The sequence below is a fragment of the Camelus ferus genome, chromosome 21 (assembly GCF_009834535.1).
Source record: "Camelus ferus isolate YT-003-E chromosome 21, BCGSAC_Cfer_1.0, whole genome shotgun sequence".
Lineage (NCBI taxonomy): Eukaryota > Metazoa > Chordata > Mammalia > Artiodactyla > Camelidae > Camelus > Camelus ferus.
Genome location: NC_045716.1, coordinates 11599817 through 11620459, shown reverse-complemented (window position 1 = coordinate 11620459; position 20643 = coordinate 11599817). Strand labels below are relative to the sequence as shown.

Below are 20643 nucleotides of genomic sequence, written 5' to 3'. Positions count from 1 at the left end.
AGATTCCAAATCTTTTAAAAATTCCACTGACGAAGTGTGAATTAGCTGCATTGTAACAAATTATTCCCAAATTTAGCTGCTTCAAAAAAAGAAACATTTCTGTAGGTCAGCTTAGCTGGTTCAGGGTCTTTTATCAGGTTGGCAGGGGAAAGATCTTCCAAGCTCACTTATGGTTGTTTGCTTTTTCTGGGCTGTTGCATGGAGGTGGTTTCTTGCCATGTGAACCTCCCCTTAGGGCAGGTCACCGCAGGCAGCTGGCTCCCCTCAGAGCAAGCAAGGACAAGAGCAAAGGAAAAGGTCCAAGACAGTCTTTTTATAACCTCACCTTGGGAGTGACATCCTATCACTTCTGCCATATTTTGTTCTTCAGAAGTGAGTCACTAAGTCTAGCCCATTCTCAGAAAAGAGCATTAAACAGAGGTGTGGCACTATCAGGCAGGAGATGGGGATCTAGAGGGGTCATTTTAGAAGCTGCCTACAGTGTGTGCATTTGTGTGGATGTGTATTGTGGTGGGCAGTGAGTGATCAGTGGTTGCACTTGGTATGGGGCCAATAGAGTATTGAGTTCTTATGGATTTTCTTGTTAAGAATATTAGAGGGTTAAAAATGGTAGTTGTGGTCCCTACAGGAAACAGATAGCATTCACAAATTGAGAATTTGAGCCAGTTTAATAAAAGGACTATTTACAAAGTTGTGATAAGTGTAGATAAATTGCAAGAAATAGTGCATTCCTCCAGGGTTTGTGACAGCCTGATGCATCATGACACTGAGGCCTGAAGCAGCAAGAGGAGGGAGCAGTTTCCAGAACTAGGAGAGAATATTTGTACAAGAAGACCTCCAGACAGGAGCTATGACTCTACACCAAAGGAAGCACTTGGCCTATGGCATCTCCACAGGGAAGGTGCCAGGGGAGGTTGACTCACCTTCCTCCAGCCTCCTGCTGGCTCTACCCATTGGCAGAACTCAACCAGAAGCCAGAAGGCAAGGAAGTCCACTGATGTTGTCAATACAGTCCAGCCTCCAGTCGCACATAGTCATGTAGGAGGAGTGGAGAGTGGACCTGGAGGGACAGGCAGAAGATACCCAGTACAGAAACCAAATGAGTACTTACAAGGAAAATCACATCCCCAATAGGCAGAGAGGAAGAAACGGGCCTACACAACTAGGTATTGTTTGGTTGCTAGATGGAAGAATTTGCTGACAGAGAAGGGCATTTCACATCAAGACAGGCTTTCATATAATTGTGTTTCTTGAAGATCCTTGAAAATGGGAAACACACATTCATCTCTATGAAATCATTTGGACAAAACTGTACTGATGAAAGAAGTGTGGGTGGCTAAGATGACTTTGAAGGGTCCTTGAAACTTGAGGATTCAGGGTTCCAGGAGGAGTGATGGAAATCAGGGAACAAGATCTCCTGCAAAATATTCACAACTCTTTGAAATGGAAATTAGGCTATTCCAATTTCGGAATCAAATTAAAGCAAATATTCAGAGTGTTAGCCGGTTGTGCTCCTGCCTGTTTGAAGCGGCAGCTAAAGGAGGGAGGCCTGCTTTTTCCTGGATGAAGCGGGATCTCACTCAGCCTGTTTTCATCTTTACTTAGCACCTGCTGTCTTGGAGTGGTGTCGTCCAAGCAATCAGACGGTAGTAGTGCCAAGAGTCTGACCTCCCGTGTCTGCCCACCCCTCCCCCCACACCCCATGACACCTCTCCTGATATAGATGGACAGGGGCTGGTTTAAAATGACAGTCTCAAGTTCGTGGAGGAAGAGAAGCCTAATTCAAAGAAACAGCCAGGCAGGCTTCCTTTCTCTGCAGGAATAATTATTATCCCCTTTCACCATGGCCCACCTGGGAGCCCACTTTGCCTTCAGATCCCGCTGGCAGAAGACCGACGATGAACTCTGTCGACATAGCATGTCCTTTATTCTTCACAAGGCCATTTGCAATGACTTCTTTCAGAGTTACCTCTACTTGCTGGAGAATATTCCCCTGGGTAAGTGAGTCAGTGCTAGAAGGTAAGGGACAAGAAAGGACCGGAGGGACTGTGTGAGCTTGGGGGGCTTTTGCAAGAGGAGTTAGAACAAGGACACTTTTCAGATAAAAAGAAGCCACAACCGATGTCAGAGGGCTTAAATGTTTCAATGGCATTCTTTCATGGAGAGTGCAGAGATCAAATGCTCCCTGGCAGGTCGAGCATCTATTTTGGGACTTCATACACCCTCAGACACGGGGAACTTGCTTCCCTGGGTGTTGGCTGCCTGAGTATCAGGCTTATAGAAATTAATTTCCTAAGTTTGGAAGGGTATTTTTTTTGTAATATTTGCAAAAATTTAGAGGTGGGCAAATTAGGCAACTCAAAGATGAGAGTATTAATATAATCCAGTAGTATATCAACTAAGAATTAAAAAGAGACTAAACAATAATCGATCAAGGTTGTTGGTGTGTGTGAGTGTGTGTGTGTGTGTGTGTGTGCATGAGAACACACTCCACATAACCCTTTCTGGCCTTCCTGAGTCACAGTAATAGTCTGAGAGCTTAAAAGGAGCAGATTTTTGTTTGGTCTTTGAATATTAAGAAAAACTGGGGCAGTAGTCTGTCTCCATTTTAGTTATTTCTTCTAGTTTTCAGGGAATTGGACAATAGGGCAATAAAAAGCTTATCTGGTTTCTCTACACCCCTCTTCTCCATCTCTGTGAAATGGTTACTTCAGGGCACACTTACCAGCCTGAAGAGGAAGTAAAGAGTGAAGTATCCCCCTTTGATTTGTATTTTCCCCCAATGAAAGCAGGAAGAGCATGTATCAGCCCCAGTCTGTTTTCTCAAGGTTGCTGAAAAGACCCACTGTGCATTTGATGTGGCCAGGCTTTCCAGACGTGGAAGGAGCTATATAATTCTTTGCACTGCATTCAAAACGATATGTTAGCAGCCTACCAAAGTCAGTCTCTGTAAGTCCATTTCTGAGGGGAATCCTTAATTCTAGACATAGAAATACTTTCGTGTCATATTTACATATATTTCTTAAAAAAAATTCTCATTTATGACTTTATTTGGTCCTCCCAGCCACACTATGAGATAGATAGGGTAAATGTCATTATTTTTTTCCACCCACCTTCTCAATCTTGCTCCCTAGCTTATTTTTTCAAGTGAAGGGAAGAAAATTCAGAGATACTAAATTCATTTAGATCCCAAAGCAAGAACCTAAAAGCAGAACTCTTCCTGGTAGATCACACTACTTATAGGTAATTCTTTCAGGAAATATTATACCTCTCATTTGTATCCAAATGAAAAAATTGCAACAGTCTATTTGGCAGATGATAGGTTCTGGCCGCTCCATGCATTGTCAGAGTGTAGCTTTTCTGCAGACACTCTTTGGGCCACATCTCAGTAAGGTAGCTTGTTGGCCCAAGCTGCATTAGTCTGGAGAAAGGTATCAATTACAGTAACTTACAAGAGACTCACTAAGTGGGGGTGGGTATGGCTCAGTGGTACAGCTCATGCTTAGCATGCATGAGGTCCTGGGTTCAACCCCAGTACCTTCATTTAAAAAATAGAGAAATAAATTTTAAAATATATAAATATACAAGCCCAACTGAAAACAACAAAACAAAGAGAGACTCACTAAGGGGCAGAAGACTGCCAAATTAAAAAAAAAAAATCATTAGAGAGAAAAGAAAATCATCTTGGAAAGTAGCTAAAGATGAATTAAAAAGAACTCAATAAATATCTATTAGACAAATTAAATGGCCCCTTACTTATAATTAATTGCAAGTTACCAACATCCAGAGTTCCAATTCTGGCACTGCTCCTGATAGAGAAATGACGTCTGCAAGTTTCTAAAGTCTCTGAGCATCATTTCCCTCAAAGCTGTGGGGCTGTTGGAAGGATTAAACGCAATTATATATGTGAAAGCAGTCAATGCTCAGTAAGCATTAGTTTTTTATTTTCCTTCCTTAGAGCCAGGCCTCTTTGGAAGTCACCACGTAGCCTTCCTTAGAACAGGCATTACCAGCGACGAAATCTTAATTCAGTATATGGGAGTTTTCAGGCTGCAGGGGATGTTAACCTTTTCAGTGTGGAAATAAAACTCAGCCAGTGGAAGTGTTCCTTCGCCATCCCACTGAGGTGTTTTAGAGTTGGCTTCCCCTCCTCTTGATGATTTCAAGACTTCATAGAAATGAAAATAAAGCCTTTCTTTTAAAAGGTTGGGGAACCCTACTGCAGAGTGTGCACAGAGAGTTTGTTGTTTGGGGGTAATTATGGCAAGAACAGTGGCTAGCCAGACTCTTTGATTCCTTCTTTCCTTCCTCCCTCCCTTCAACTGCCAGCATTAGGCAGCCAGCCTCACACTGACACACCGGGCAGTGACATTCAGTCATGGGGACATTTGCTGAAATATCCCCGACTAGCTTCAGTGATTCATGGTGAAGCAAGTACACGCCTACTAAAAATCCCCAGTGGAAAACTTAGCTATGCCGTTGAATACAACAGATCTCCACAAAGAAATGGGAACAATATATAAAACAGATGAACGACAAGGTCCTACTATACAGCACAGGGAACTATATTCAGTACCTTGTAATAGCCTATAATGAAAAAGAATATAAGAAGGAATAAATATATATGTATAAATGAATTACTATGCTCTATATCAGAAATTAACATAATGTTATAAATCGACTATACTTCAATTTAAAAAAAAAGAAATGGGAACAAGCCTATTACTTTTCTCAGTATATATTTGCTCATATTTTTTATCTCATTTAATTCTCACAGCATCCCTATGAGGTGGTGGTATTATTTCCCCTACCTTATATCCTAGGAACTGTTGCATAGAGGAGGGAAGTAACTTGCCAAAAATCACGTGGTGGTGAGTGGTGGCAGGATGACAAGCCAGGTAGTCTATCTCCAGAGTGTGTCTTTTTATTTTATTTTATTTTTAATTTTTTAATAGACTTTATTCTTTTAGAGCAGTTTCAGGTTCACAACAGAATTGAACAGAAAATACAGAATTCCCACACAGCCCTCCCTACCCACACATATATTCTCCGCTACCCTCAACATCCCTCATCAGTGTGGCATATTTGGTACAATCAATGAACCAACGTGGGCACATTATTATCAACCAAAGGCTATAGTTTACATTAGGGTTCACTCTTAATATGGTATATTCTATGGGTTTTGACAAATGCATAATGACATGTAGCCACTATAGTATCATATAGAATAATTTCATTGCCCTAAAAATCCCTTGTGCTCCATCTGTTCATTCCTCCCTCCCTCCATCTCCCCAAACCCCTGGAAACGACGATCTTTTTATTGTTTCTGTAGCTGTGCCTTTTCCAGAACGTCATTTGGTTGGAATCATACAGTTTGTAGCCTTTTCAGACTGGCTTCTTTCATTTCGTAATGTGTCTTTTAAGTTTCTTCTATGTCTTTCATGGCTTGATAGATCATTTTTTTTAATAGCACATATATTTTTTTAATTTACATATATGTACTGTTCATTGTTTCTGAGAACGTTTAGAGCTTTAGCTTTTTAAACTTACATAGTTATCAAAGGAATAAAGCCAACCACAAAATAGCAGTGTCTGTCTTTTTAAACTGCAAAATCATGCTGCCTACCAATGTCAATGGCAACTTGACTAATGCAGGGAGCAATATAAATTGGGCCAAAAATTTTTAATTGACAGGAATATAAAACATTGTCTATGAGGAGCACTAGCTTTCTATTGAGATATTTAACATGAGGGATGGGCCAGTGAATAGGTTCAAGTTCATTTGGAGGCTTGGAGTGAATGAATTTTCCAAAGGTGGCTGTTTGTGAGCAATAGGAAGTAAAATAAGAAAGCAATTTATATAAATCTCCAATTTGTGTATCTGTGCTCACAAGGGCCCAGATACGGCCCAACTGGAGATGTTCACATAAATTAAGTCCGGTAATTTTCTAGCACTATCCATAGCATACTTCCGAGTACGGAGAAGTCCATGAATATTCATTAATTACATATTATGCAAGAATCTATTACTCCTGGACATCATTAAAGGCTTAGACTCATGTCATGTTTCGAACAACAGTGCCATGTGGTTTAGCAGAGGGAACAAAGGCTTTTGCATTTAAATAGGTCTGGGTTAGGTCCCAGCTGTGACACTTCATTGCTGTGCAATATTGAGTAAGTTACTAAATCTTTCTGATTCTCTCATTACTTACCTGTAAAATGATGATGATCATGCCAGTTTTGCTGTGTCATGTGAGGATTAAAAGAGCTAATGTGAAGAGATGATATGAAAGTGCCTAGCATGATGCCTGGCACATAGGAGGTCCCCACTAATGGTTAGTAACCCCTTTGACTTACCCCTTTTTAGAAGAATTAGGCTCTGAGGAGGAAATTGAGAACAATGGCCGGGGCTTTGCCATCACAATTAAAAAACTAGAGTTAATAAAATCCATTTCCTATAATACACTTGGAACTCCCAAATGAAACTGAGCATACAACTATTGGCACTTTTCAAATCAATTTCATCCCAATGGCAGGCATTGCTTTACAAATTATTGTACAGTGACACCTTTTTCAAATGTGTCTTCTTACCTTTGCAATGCAAATGCTGCAAGATCATTTTTATATGAGCAGATTTTCAGATACACAGTGTTAGAGGGATGACATATGGGTTTCTGGTTGAAACAGACCTAGGTTTAAATCCCAGGTGTGTCACTCTCTAGTGGGCAATTTAGTTAACCTCTTGACATCTTGTTTTCTTCTGTAGATAATCACCTCTATCTTACATATCCAGTTAGCATTTGGAGAACATATATACATGTTTGATCAATGACAGTTATTCTTTTTTAATTATTTGGGCATGCCTAATTAGGAGAAGAAATATATCCTCCTATAGTTTTTCACAAACTACAGAAAGTGTTGCTTATGTGTGATTATGTCAGCTTTTCCCTATAGACATTCACCACTTTGTTGAACCGGTAAGTATTCAAAGAACAAAAAGCTAGACAACGTTCATTTATTCTGTGAGCATTCAGAGGAGGCCTACTGTGTGTTAAGCATAATGTTAAGTCCTGGGGTTACAAGGAAGATAAGGTAGAGCTTTATCCTGAAGTGTTTAGTGTAGGAGAGAGACACCCATGGATTATTTTTGTGGACTGTGGGGACAGGGATAGAGACTACCACGGGATGCTGCAGAGATACAGAGGAGGCATGGTGACTGCTGAATCAGCTTCGAACTCTTCTGGTGCAAAATCTCACCATGAAAAATCTGTCCCCGGTATCTTTGCCTGAATTCTGACCTTTTCAAATTTGACAGTGGGTCAGGTAGAAGACCCAAGTAAGAATAGAGAGTTAGGAAATGCTCAGCCCTGTGGGCAGGAGATGTGCCGTGTGGTCTGAGCGTGGCTACATCCTTGCAGAGGTGGGGAAAGGGTATTTTCCCTCCCTTCACATCTTTGGTTACCTTATTCGTGTTGAAGGCTCAGAAGAATTTAGGAAACATTGAAATAGCCCACAGCTGAAAAGGAAAAAGCCTACTAAAACTTTCAGAGCAGGCTGTCTACTATTTTAGAGGCAAGAAACACCAGACAACTAAAGCATGCAGGGAACAAATAAAACCTGGAGGGCCTCTCTGTGTAATTCTAAGACTTGTTAATGACAACTTTCTAGCATTCTGGCACACCCAGACTTTTGGATTCTACCAGAAACATTGATAAAATCCCACTTCCCACCCTTTCCTGTTAGTGAAAAAAATAGATACGACTTTGATTTTTTTTAAGATTCTGCATATAAGTGAGATCATATAGTATTTATCTTTCTTTGATTTATCTTACTTAGTATAATGTCCTCAAGGTTCACTCATTTTTCAAATGGCAGGATTTTCTTCCTTGGCTGAGCAATATTCCACTGTGCCTAGATACTTCTTCCTTCCCACCTCCCTTCCGTCTTTCTTTCCTTTCTTTCTTCCATTTTTACCATTATGTCTTTAATGGCTAAACTGAGAAGTGATCATCTACAAATCTCTTTTATGGAAGATCTTATACTTCATAAGGGCATCTCCTAGTGGGTTTTCTTTTCTTTATAAATAAAAGACTAACTTGATCCAATATACTGTCTCAATCATTTCAAACTTACTATTTAAATCTAGCCTACAGTCCTCTGAAGACTCTCAGGTCAATTTTCAGTTGACAAACAGTTCTAACATCTAGAATGGAGTCTGAAACAATTCTATCCAACTATTTAAAAGACAAAAAGAAAGAAAAAAGATACTCAGCAAACATAAACACTTAGCTCTCAACAAATTTTTCTTAGAGAGTTCACAAGATCTTTGTTCTTCTTCAGGGCAAATTAACTTGTACTCTGTTTTTCTTTTTGTAACAAGTAAGCCATTGGAAGTTCTTTGGGGGTTGAGCTCATAATGTAGGTCAAGAAATAAGTACCATATTATATCAAGAACTAATAGAGTGTCTAGCCTTTGTCTTAGACTACCCCACGTTTCACAACCCTACAACAATAAGCCACTAGAAGTATTTCTGCAATAAAAAAGCACAGGCTGATTGATGACTGATTGCCTTATCTGAATCAACTGGCACCATTGTGGGAGCTATCAGGAGGGGAGAACCTGGGGCTGGCCATTACACCTCATATATCTTTTTAGTGAAATGTTCCTGTCAATTAGGTGAAAATGAGAACTCAAGCTCATAACCATAAAAACGTACCTATTGAGTCTGACCCCTGCTGAGCTTGGCATTCACTTGTGGTCTAAATGTTGCTGGCATAATGGGCCATTCCCATTTCCAGATTAAGGGTTTTAATAAACTCCACCAACTAGTTGACTTAAGCAGGTGATGATGAGTGTGGCTGCTTTGCTGCTTTGGTTGGATCAAGGAGGGCTCTGGGCTGTGGCTTTTGCCTGTGATCCCAAGAAGCATTCAACTGTGGGAGGACTCTGTGAGCTGTGATTTCCTAGACTGGTTTTCTGAGACATACAGAAGAATTTGGAACAGTCATGTTTTTGGCATGGTCATGCTTGATTTTTGTCATCCCTGTTGAATTTATAAGCATTTACTGAGTTACCTGTTTACACAACACTTTACCAAGTGCTAAAGAAGGAGACTGGTGTAGGTCAGTGGTTCCCAATGTTTTTGAACATGAGGACTCTCCTTTTAATGTTGTATTTTCTCAATCAGTAGCTAAGTTGTGTATAAAATGTCAAAAAAGCATCTATATATTTATTAATATTTTAAAAGGTTTGTATTGTTAAAATAACAATCTATGTACTAGTCAATATATATGGTAGACATAGTATATAATATTGTTAGTTTCTAGAAAAAAAAGTCCATGGGAACTGAGTCCTGTATTCCTTTAGCAAATTCATGATTATTCAAGGGTCCAAATATTGGCTCCAGTGTCTTCAAGTTAGGAAATACTGATGTAACTCCACAGGTGAAACATACTACAATGCATAGTAATGGTGTTTATTGGATTTTTGACTTTTAGAAACAAAATTTGAGACTATGTAACTATTGTTCAATTCAGAGCCAAGTAGTACACTAGTCTAATGTCACAATCTTGGTGTTACTGGAAGAAAAATGTTCCTGGTTAAAAGTTAAATAGCTTCTCTTTTCTTATATGCCTTTCACATAAAATTATGTCATATTTTGGTTTGCTTCATATCTTGATCATAACATTTTTATACTGTTGTATATTTTGCTTAGGCCTTTCATGTCTTTTATTATTGTTGACTGAGGTTAAAAATATGTCTTTTTTAGAAAATCACTAATGTCTCCTTGCTTTCTACCTACTTCTGTCTATTGCCCAGAATCTAGTTCATTCTTCTTCCTGAAGATAATTTTTTTTTGAAGTCTGTGTTTTCTGTTGTAATGTAAACTGATTTCTTCCTGGGTCTGATAATATCTGTCATTTGGGGATTTCTTTTCATTGAATTCCTGGCTTAATTTCATTGTCTTTCATCACAATGCCTTTCTTTTGATTTTAACTCTCATTAGGCTGGAATATAGCTTCAAGAAACTTCTGAAGAATGAAAACATATGGGGGTAAATATTCTTTCACAGCTTTGAATAGGTAACAAATTTTAGCCTCAAAATTATTTTGCCTCAAGATATTGATGGCACTACTTCATTGTTTTCCAGTGTTTCTGATGAGGTCTGTGTTATAAGGGTTGCCGGATAAAATACAAGGTGCCAGAAAAAATTAAATTTAAGATAATCAACAGTTTTTTAGTGTATCTCCCATGCAATGTGATATTTCAAGCATATTTATACTAATAAATTATCCATTGATTATCTGAAATTCAAAACTAATTGCATATCCTATATTTTTATTTGTTAAATCTGTCAACCCTACTTGAAGGTCAACAAAATTTTTTCCACTGAATAACTTAATGATATTCTCATTACTCTTTGTGTTTTGAAATTTCCTAAAGATATGTATAAAAGTGACTTCAACTATTGGTATTTTTGAATCCATGTTGTTCAGTACTTTTGGACTTTATAATCTCTTTCAGCTCTGGGAAATTTTCTTCTATTATTTCTCTAACAATTTTCTTCCTTCCATTTTCTGTTTTTATATGAATCCTAATTAGCTTGATGTTTGGCCTTCTGAATCATAGCTCTAATCTTTTTACTTCTATTTTCCATATCTATCTTTTCCTTTATGTCCTGAAAAGTTTACTCAATGTTATATTCCAAAGTTCTCAATAATCAAAGTTTTCATTTCTAAGAATTCTTTATTATTCTTTAAATTATTATTTTCTTGGCATCTTACCTTTGATTTGTGGATGCACCAGTTCTCACATCTCTTCAAGGATATGGGTTTTTTATTTAGGTTTGGATTAAATTCTCATTCATTTCCTGGATTACTTTTATTTCCTTTGTGGTCAGTTCTGATTATCTCTAACTTTGTCTTTCAGAATGCCATTTTACCCCATTGTGTTTGGAAATTATTATTTATCCATAGTTAGGAATGAAGGACAGGGCAACGGAGATTTCCTTGGTCATATACTTCTCCACTGAATAGAAAGGATGACAAGAAGCACTACATGTGCAGATAGATCTTACCAGACTCTGATGAGTGTGAGCAGATGAGGCACTTGGAATCCTCTATATGCCAGAATGAGTAGAGTTATAGATCCCATTACTAACTGATACAGTTCTCCTAAAGCAATTAATTATTTTGTTTAAGAGAAGAGACATACTTACCTCCCTAGGATTATAGCTGTGCTTCTTGTTTCTTTTGGGAGGGTGCATTGGTCACCTCATCAGTTGACCTGTACACAAATTTTTTTTTTTTTTTATTAACTCTTACTTCCTTTTGCAACAGTCCTGAGCTGCAAATTCTTTAGCTTTGTTCCATCTGCTTTTTGTCTTGCAGAAATATGTCAAAATCATGAATCCATTGGCGGCTCCTTCTCATTTTTTTCACTGTTATGGGTTGAGTTTATTAAATCAATTATTGGGGAGTATTGGGGAGGAGGGAGGACAAATGCATGTATTCAGCTTGCAGTCTTGAACTGGAAGTTTCTCCCTTTCGTCTCACTTTCTATCAATTCCTCCTAAATGTCCTCTAATGAAAATATTTTGTATCTTCAAGGGTGCCTTTTGGTTTACAAAACACAGTTAAATGCATACTCACCCCTCAGAAGTGAGAACACATGTTTTTCTAAAAATAAATGCCTTAAAATAATACCTCACATCTTTTATGAAATAATGAAATGACATAGTATATATGAATGTCCCTGGTACACTACCTGCATCAGAATAGTTGCTCAATAAGTATTATATCTCTTTTTATTATTTTATTTTCAGAAGATAGGGCTCAAGCACATTTTCTGTAATGTTGGTACAAAGAGATATACGGATAGGCATTGCTTTAAAAAGGGAATCCATAACCTAAAATAATCATCCCTAACTTAACCTGTGATTAGAAATAAAGATTAATGATTAAATTCTCATAAAATATTTGGAGCTCAAAGAAAAAATTCACTATGAAACTTGTGACATTCTTTATTCTACTGAAGCAAGCACTGTTCGAATTTTTTAAAATACAGTGTCAAGCTATTCTTTAATTAAACTCTAGGGTTATTAACTCATGAAAATGCCACATGATTGTGATTTATACATGAGATATTTGAAGATCATAGAGGTTAGGATGTTAACCCAAGGTTACATAACAAGTAGGTCACTAAGCCAGAACTCAAACCCAGATATTCTGACTTCAAACTAGTACCTTTCCCTCCACAGCACAAATTTTCAGGCTTCTAAGAGAAAATTAAATGCATGATAAGATCGTATTTATTCTGTCATTTAAATGTTACTAATTATTAATAATATTTCATTTGCAGTGAAATTGTATGCTTTAACAAGTCAAGTCATCAATGGTGAGATGCAGTTCTATGCCAGAGCCAAACTTTTCTACCAAGAAGTACCAGCCACAGAAGAGGGCATGATGGGAAATTTCATTGAACTCTCCAACCCAGATATCCAGGCCTCTCGGGAATTTCTTAGGAGATTTGTTGGGGTGAGTTATCTAACTGCAATTTGAGGAGGAGGCTAAGTCTTTGCAAATATTGAGCTCACATGCTTCTCTGTTGTCACTTAAGTCATATTAAAGCCATATGGCTCAGCCAAGAGTTTAGCGTGAAAGCCTGTTTTAAGATGTTCTGAAAGGATGGGTCACATCAAATGACTGGTTTCTCCCACTTGGCATTTCATCCTCCTAGCACCGGCTAATTTCTCATGCTTCAGGAAAGGTGAGCTAGCAGTGTTAATGTTACAATTTGGGGATTAAGAAGACATTTCTTTCAGAGCCTCAAAGACAGTTGACACCCAGATGATTGATGAGATCATGCCATTTGGGATCTTGGGGTGATTTATTGATTCCTTGTATTAAAAATTCAGTGTAGTAAAAATGTAGGCTTATGTTTGGTTTAAAAATGGTAAATGTAGTAGAATCTCTTTATATTATTTTATATATAGTTCAGACATTGCCTTGAGAGTATGATCTCTTTGTAGACTTCTTGTTTGGGTCCACCTCTTTACTTCCAGATCATATGGAGATAGTATAGCGTAGGGGCTAAAATTTTGAGCTCAGGGTTCATATGGTTCTTCTACTTACTGTATAAGCAACCTTGGGCTTATTTCTTAAATGCTTTAAGCCTCACTTTTCTTACCTGTGACTAAGGCATAGCCCCAGAACCTACCTCATAGGATAATGTGAAGCTCAAATGAGATAATATGTGTCATTGCTTACATTAGTGCACATAATTATTACCCAATAAATCTAACTTATTGCTATTTCTAGTAATAACAGGCTTTCATAAAGTGCATTCGTTGTACTTTAAGGTACTTCATTTAATTGTTAGAATAGACAACCCACATAATAAAGCTGCTGTTGGTGCTACTGAAGACAAAGTCCTGACTAGCAAACAGGTTTTGTTCCAATTCATTATGAAGTTGTCTTTTTTTTTTTTTGAAATTTGGAGCCCATTTATTCTAATAAAGGAAACATTATAAATATTATAAATATTTGGGGTCAAGACATCAACCTACTTAGAAGTATATTAAGAATACCCCTAGTGTTTGAGGTAAGGCTCACTTCACATCCAGTCTCCCTGGAGCACCCAGTGCTGGAGTACAGAAAATAGGATCAGAGGGGAGCATGCCTTGGGGCCAAAGTGTCTGGATATCAGCTGCAGTCATACGGGACTGTGGAGCTGGGGATAATGACTGGGGCTGTTTATGGGTCAGGTTAACCCGGAATATTTTTAAATCAGTATTGCTGACTGATTTCACTGAACACTTTTTCTGAGCTAGTCAGTCACTCTCATAAGCACTTTAGAAGCACCGTCTCGTTTATGCTTCATAATAATTCTGGGAGGTAAGTACTATTACTATCCTTGTTTTCACAGTTGTGGAAACTGAGGCTTGGAGAGGTTAAGTAAGTTGTCAGGGTTACACAGCTGGTACGAGACAAAGCCGGGACTTAAGCCCAGCCAGGTCTGTCTGACACTAAACTCCCTGCTCTTAACCACGACATGTTTTTTCCATTTGCCTCATGAAACAGAAAAAAAAATCCCTCTTCTTTTTTTTTTCTGTGGACCACAGACATCAACTCTCCTCCAATCAGGCCGAGAGCAACCCCTCCTGCTTGCCTGGTGGTGAGGCCGACTTTGATCCCAATGCATTTCAGAAGCTTAGTTAGTAATCCAGCTGTCTTGTCACTCCGTGTGGAATGCCAAGCTGACCACAGGGATGCTGGTCAGACGGAGCCCATACACACGCCCACGGACCTGGGAAAGGAAACAGCCTTGTGCTTGCATATTTATGTTGGAAAAGAGCAGCCTGCTCTTTTCAAACAAATATAACGAGTCCTTCTTAGTAGACAAGGCTCATTGTGAAGCTGTGACCTCTAACTAAGTCCAAACATGGTCTTTTTAAAGAAATGATATTTTGGTACTCTGACCTTAATAATATCCCAAATTGGTATCCAGGTCAAGAGACGAGGAGTTAGGGAATACGAGTATCTGACGTGATTTATCCTTATGTCAACTGGCAAAAAGGCAGACTGTTTAATTTAAAGTTTTGTTTTCCTTTCAACACTTAGGGACATGGGACAGTGGGAAAAAGTATTTAAACTTGTTGCAAATGGGTTTACTTTAGCAAATAAACAAATGATACCACAATGATGTCAATGGCCTAGCTGATAACTCATTCAGTTTTAGCTTCCTATTGGGGAAAGTAACCATTTATAAAAAGTAATCAGTATCTGATGGCATTGATCTTTCGACATTGTTCAGAGGTTGGATGACTGAAATATGTAGGTCTCATTTGTTGTAGTCCATGTTTTTTATAAAATGGCATTTAGCACTTTCATTTTAGTTTTAAACTCCACTGGAATAAACCAAAGATAATGTTCTTCAAAACAAAATATACAGACAGGCTCAAAACTAAAATGAAATTCCTAAGAGAATTGTTTAATATGAACTCATAAATATGAAGATAACACAATAAATGAACATGAAAGTAACAAAACATCTTGTTTTGAAATCACACATTGCATGGAGTCCTGGTCGCATTCATGGAAGGGCATTAAATTTCAATCCAATCACAGTTACGGGCAGCCGTGGTGCCCAAGAGGCTAGAGATGTTGTCCCTGAGATCAGTCTTTAAATAACCCTTCTCAGAGGAGCTGCATGTGAATGAGAGAACGTGGAAGAAACTCGGTGCCAGGATATGAAGTCAACGCCAACTCTGTGGAGTAATATGGAATAAAGAGAGCTGGGCAGTGGTAGTGAGAGGCCAAGGTACACAGGGTTTGAGTGAAAGGCATCTTTTGTATTTGTAAATAACTGTTGTTTCAAAAAATATCTGCAGTCAAATATCACACATCTAAATGGGTGAAAAATACACTCACCTCGCTGGGCCTCAGTTTTTTTGAAAAAGTAGGGGAATTAGATATGAATGGTTTAAAAATGGTGGGCGAAATCCTTTAAAGGCTTTTTGGGAGAATGACAGGAAGGCTGAGCAGGTGAGGCCCTGCCTCCCTTTAACTGGAGCAACTTCATATTTATTTGCTCATTGGAAAAAGAAGTGCTTGGCTGTTATAACCTTGAAATCCTCTAGCATAGATCGCTGAGGTCTCAGATTAATTATTCCATGATTCAGCGTCTAAAACCACATCCTACAATGATGTGAGCAACATGATCAATAGAGGCTTTAGGGCCAAATAATAAGAAAAAATTGTGACGAGAATCTTTTGTTGGCACACAGATTTCTACTAAAGTCATTTTCAGTAGCTTAAAATAATTTCCCTATTCTTTCCCTATCTTGTTCATATTATGAATTTACTTACAAGATGCTTCTTTTATGGCCTTCACAACAGAAACCTTTAGCCTAGGCTTTTTTATGAATTAGTTTAGTTTATATTATAATATCTGAATGACGGAAGGCGCATAGTATAAGTAGGAATGGCAAACACATGGCACACATACTACCACCTCCCCTTCCTATATTCAAGACAGACATCACTAATCAATCATAGGCCTCTTCCTGATACGTCTGAATGAAGCCTTAGAATTCTTCACAACATAGCTTTAGGCAGACATTACCAAGGGAATCAGAGCTGGCACTCAAGGTGACAGCCCTATAATAGAACTGGTTTGGGAGTCACATAGTTCCCTGTTCAAATTCTACTTCTGCCACTAGCTGTGTACTGTTAAGAATCTAAGTGTCCTCATCTCCTAATTGGAGGAGAATCCTCATCTTGTGGACTTTTTTGATTATTATAGTTATTATAGTTGCAAAGAGCTTGGTACATATAAGCACACAATAAATCAGGGTTATTATTATTTCCTTTGAAAAGAAGTTACAGTTGCTTCACTTTTTGTTCATTGTACCTTTCTGGCTGTAAAGAAGCCCTTATGAGTGGACTGGAGAGAAGCATTTCTGATGGTTCCTTCTGGTCAAACTTCACCGTTTTGATCCTTAGCCAAGGTTTTCTATTTTACTTTTTTAATCCTTCGTTCCTGAGAAATCAAGAGCAGGCTTTCGCCTTAAGACCTTGACTGACAACTTCAAGTATCTTGTTACTGTAATTTCTAGCATAAAACCTATTCAACAGCAATTCCAATCCTGACCAAATAATTTAGACCAGCTGAATCTTTATACACACATCTATGTACACACATACATGTCATAGCTATATACTGGTCATGTATGCATGCATGTGCATACATGTATATATTACTTTATAGAAGCAAGTTCGAGAAAGTTTTCATTGGCTGATTTCCTCCCACCTCTACCAGCTACATATCTTTCACCTCCAGTTAATTTAATGCACAGACCTACTTAAAAAATTGCTCAGGGCTTTTGAGCCCAGTAAATCATGTCGTTTCTGGTACAAAAGCGGGAAACAATTTTTAGCATAAAAAGATGAGGAGACTTTGCTGTAACAACCTTTATCCCCGTGAATGTGTTGTATGCCATCAGGGCTGAATTTGAAGGAAAATCCTGGCCTGGGACTGGAACAGTTATCATGCTCTCAGCTCAGGTCCTAAACATTACCTTCCACACAAGAAGCATAGATAATTCAGAGCCCCAGAATCAGTTTTGAAAAAAACAAAAAGAAAATTTCAGTGATCCCAATATGAATTGAAATGTTCTCACTGCTTGCATTTGACAAGTAATTTTAAAACCCAGAAAGGCCCTCACTGCTCTGCTCTTGCTCTGTTTTTTAAACAAGGCAGTAAGCTACGATGCAGGTCCGTTTCGCTTCTGGGTTCGTTTACAGTTAACAAAGTTCAATTTTCATAGGGCTTTCAATGGCCCACTTTTTAGAGAAAATTACCAAGTTTTGAAACCTTAGATACTATTTTTTAAAATCTTATTTTGAAATTCTTTTAAAGACCTATAGTTGGATAAAAGAAAGAAGGCAAAAGCTAGATATGTCTGGATATTTTTTGAAAAAAAAAATTGGATACTTTATAACTTGACGTGGTAGTGGGTAGGTGACTGTATACATTTGTCCAAACTCATTGAATGGTACACTTAAAATAGTGCATTTAATTATGAAGCTGACCCAAATAAAGTTGACATAAAGAGGTAATGGAGTGTCTCAGACTCAGAGTGAGTGTCTGTCCTTGGAGTTTGCCACAAGTTACCTTTCCGCAGGGGCCCGGGAGAGCTGGGACGGACTGTGCCTTGGATTGCGGCTCTGGGATAGGAAGGGTCAGCAAGCACGTCTTGTTGCCGGTTTTCAACACCGTGGAACTGGTGGACATGATGGAATCGTTCCTCCTGGAAGCCCAGAACTACCTGCAGGTCAAAGGGGACAAGGTCGAAAGCTACCACTGCTACAGTCTGCAGGAGTTCACACCCCCACTGGGGAGATACGACGTCATCTGGATTCAATGGGTAACTGGTTAGTCCTGCATGGCGTTGCATCTGCCCTTCTGCCCTTCCCAGCTAGAGAAGACAATACCTGGGGCTAATTTCAGGGTCTGTGGAGATGCAGCAAAGACACAAAGGGAGATCTGGCTACAGTTGTGCTTAGAACAGTTCGTTAGCCTTAGGTCTGATGGGAACGCTCCCAAAGCTCTGGTCCTCCAGATTTCTCCCCTAATATCCTCGGAACAATTCCCATCCTGAGGGGTGGAGTGCCTTTGGACCAACCGAAATCCTAGAGGAAACTTAAATATTTGAAAAACTTTAAAAAGTGGGGCCAAGAAAAGTTCATCCCCATTTATTGGCAAGACTAGACTTTCTTAGTTTTAAATCTCCAGGAAATGAGACAGCAGTGAATTAAATTTTGGTCTGAATGTGTGTGTGTGTGGGTGTGTGTATATGTGCGTGTGTGTGCATGCGTGTGTAGGAGACATGGAGGAGTGACAATACAGCTGGGTTGTCCAGGGGACATGGAGGGAACCCAAGGGATGGGCAATAGTTTGTCTCGTGCCTGGGAGGTAGATAGACTAGATAGAAGAGAATCTATTTTATAGAGAGTGCACTGATTTCCCTCAGAGAGGGTACCTGTCCTCTTACCTAAATTCTCAAGGCCTCCTGCAATAAAACAATTCAGGCTGTTAAATAATCCGTGAAAGAGTGAACAAGCAGGCTCCTGATTTTTTTACCTTGTGATCATTCCATCTTTCCTACTCACCTCCTTACCCACCTGCCATTTCATCCTGTTCTCCCATCTACTTGGCCTCGCCCGTAGGATACCTGACTGACAAAGACCTTCTTGCATTTCTCTCCCGGTGCCGAGACGGCCTGAAGGAAAATGGCATCATTATTCTGAAGGACAACGTGGCTCGGGAGGGCTGCGTATTCGATCTCTCTGACAGCAGTGTGACTCGGGACATGGACATCCTCGGCAGCCTCATTAGGAAGAGTGGGCTGGTGGTGCTGGGCCAGGAAAAGCAGGATGGCTTCCCAGAGCAATGCATCCCCGTATGGATGTTCGCCCTGCACGGCGATGGACATGCCTGACCAGCAGTGGGAGGAAACGGCCACACTACACAGAGGTGCTTTGGGAAGAGGTGCTCTGCTCTGAGGTGCCCCCTTGTAACTGATGGAGGAATGAAGGGGAGGGAGGCAATGCATGTCTGGAAATGATTGATGTAATTTGTACCAGTTTCCACTAATTATATAAGTACACGCACACGGTCTGTGGATTTTCCAAAAGATACATGGAGTGTGACATCAGGAAAAATGCTTTAAGAAACTGCTTGTATACACTGAAACTGTACAAGGGCACACACACACACACACACAAACCAGAAAAGGGAGCAATGTTCACAAAATCTAAACTGCTTTGGTCTCTGAAGATTTGCATTATAGATTAGTTAAGAGTGGCTGAGGTAAAATCTAGACCACCTTTCTTGCCCTCATGCTAGATACATTATATTTCCTTCCTCTTTGGGAATACTACTGTCTTAGACAAAAATCTCCCCCCAATTAAGAAGGCACCAGTCAAAATAATCTTATAAAAACAAGTCCATTACTTAATTTTGTCTTTCGCTTTAGCAGAAAAAGCGTATGGTTTCACTTTCTACTTGGGGTCAGTTTCACCGCCCAATGAGGTAATATGGATGTAATTTGATAACAGAAGTCTGCATTTCAGTGATGAGGAAATGTCTCCTTCCAGGGGAAACTGTTTTACCCTTGAAATTTCAGCTGTGAACATGTAAGTTAATGTCATTGATAATCTAATTTTAGCTATTGGCTTCCAACACAACTTGCTTCATTGCAGCTGCTCCTGTTTCCTTGATTGATATGAATGTACCTTGGAAAGAGGGAAATGATAAACCTGAAAACTGAACTAACTGGATTAATTGAAGGTTTAATGAAAAGTAATCTAAAATCTTCCCCAAACAAAAGTGCAACTTAATTTCTATTAGCAGAATGTTTAAACATAACTGCTACTGTATTTAAAACATTCTAATACCTTTGTTGTGCTGAAGAACCTGCTTGTGTTTTGATATATATTGAGTCTTCTATGAAATGCCATCAGTGTAAGAATGTCTGTTGAATGGATATGCTGTCACCATAAATACCATATTTGCAAGTCATCACTCTAACTTGGGAGGAAAATAATTATTATACAACATTTACTGCCTTGATGTAACATTGCCTGGGTAGCTTCATTTATGTCCTGGAAAATTATGTCACTTACTTTGCCATGGGCACCTTCCAGCCGCAGAATGCCACTCACAATGCTCTAGGGGCACGTAACAGAATGTGAATTAGAACCACTGGTGAAGAAGCCAGAGACAAGAATTAAATAAAATGGTGACTCGCTTACCAAACAGACCGAGTATGGCTAAACAAGGCTACTCATGTTTGCATCCTCTCTATCTTGGAGCAAATCAACTGAATCCTCTTAGGCCTGTCCCAGGCATTTTGTTTCTTTTACACTAGCACCCATATTCGCTTACTTCTTGACCTTCTGCTCTGCCAATATTCACATGCTGACTGACATAACTGTCCATCTTCTCTGCTCCAGGGTTTCTGAACTTAAGGAGGAAATAACATAATTGTCCTAGGAATATGGATATACGATCTTTGACTCAGTTGAGCCTTTGAGGTTGATCAGCAGTCCCTTTTCTTAAGCCAAGTCATTTTCCAT

General features: G+C 39.0%; 1 protein-coding gene across 1 annotated transcript; it reads left to right on the top strand.

Moving 5' to 3' along the window:
* Positions 1-1743: 1743 nt before the first annotated feature.
* METTL11B (methyltransferase like 11B) lies at positions 1744-19461 on the top strand. Its single transcript, XM_006173232.3, has 4 exons — positions 1744-1997; positions 12362-12537; positions 17688-17937; positions 18733-19461. The coding sequence occupies exons 1-4, from the start codon at positions 1844-1846 to the stop codon at positions 19002-19004; spliced, it is 852 nt and encodes a 283-aa protein (XP_006173294.1). The 5' UTR covers positions 1744-1843; the 3' UTR covers positions 19005-19461.
* Positions 19462-20643: the final 1182 nt, after the last annotated feature.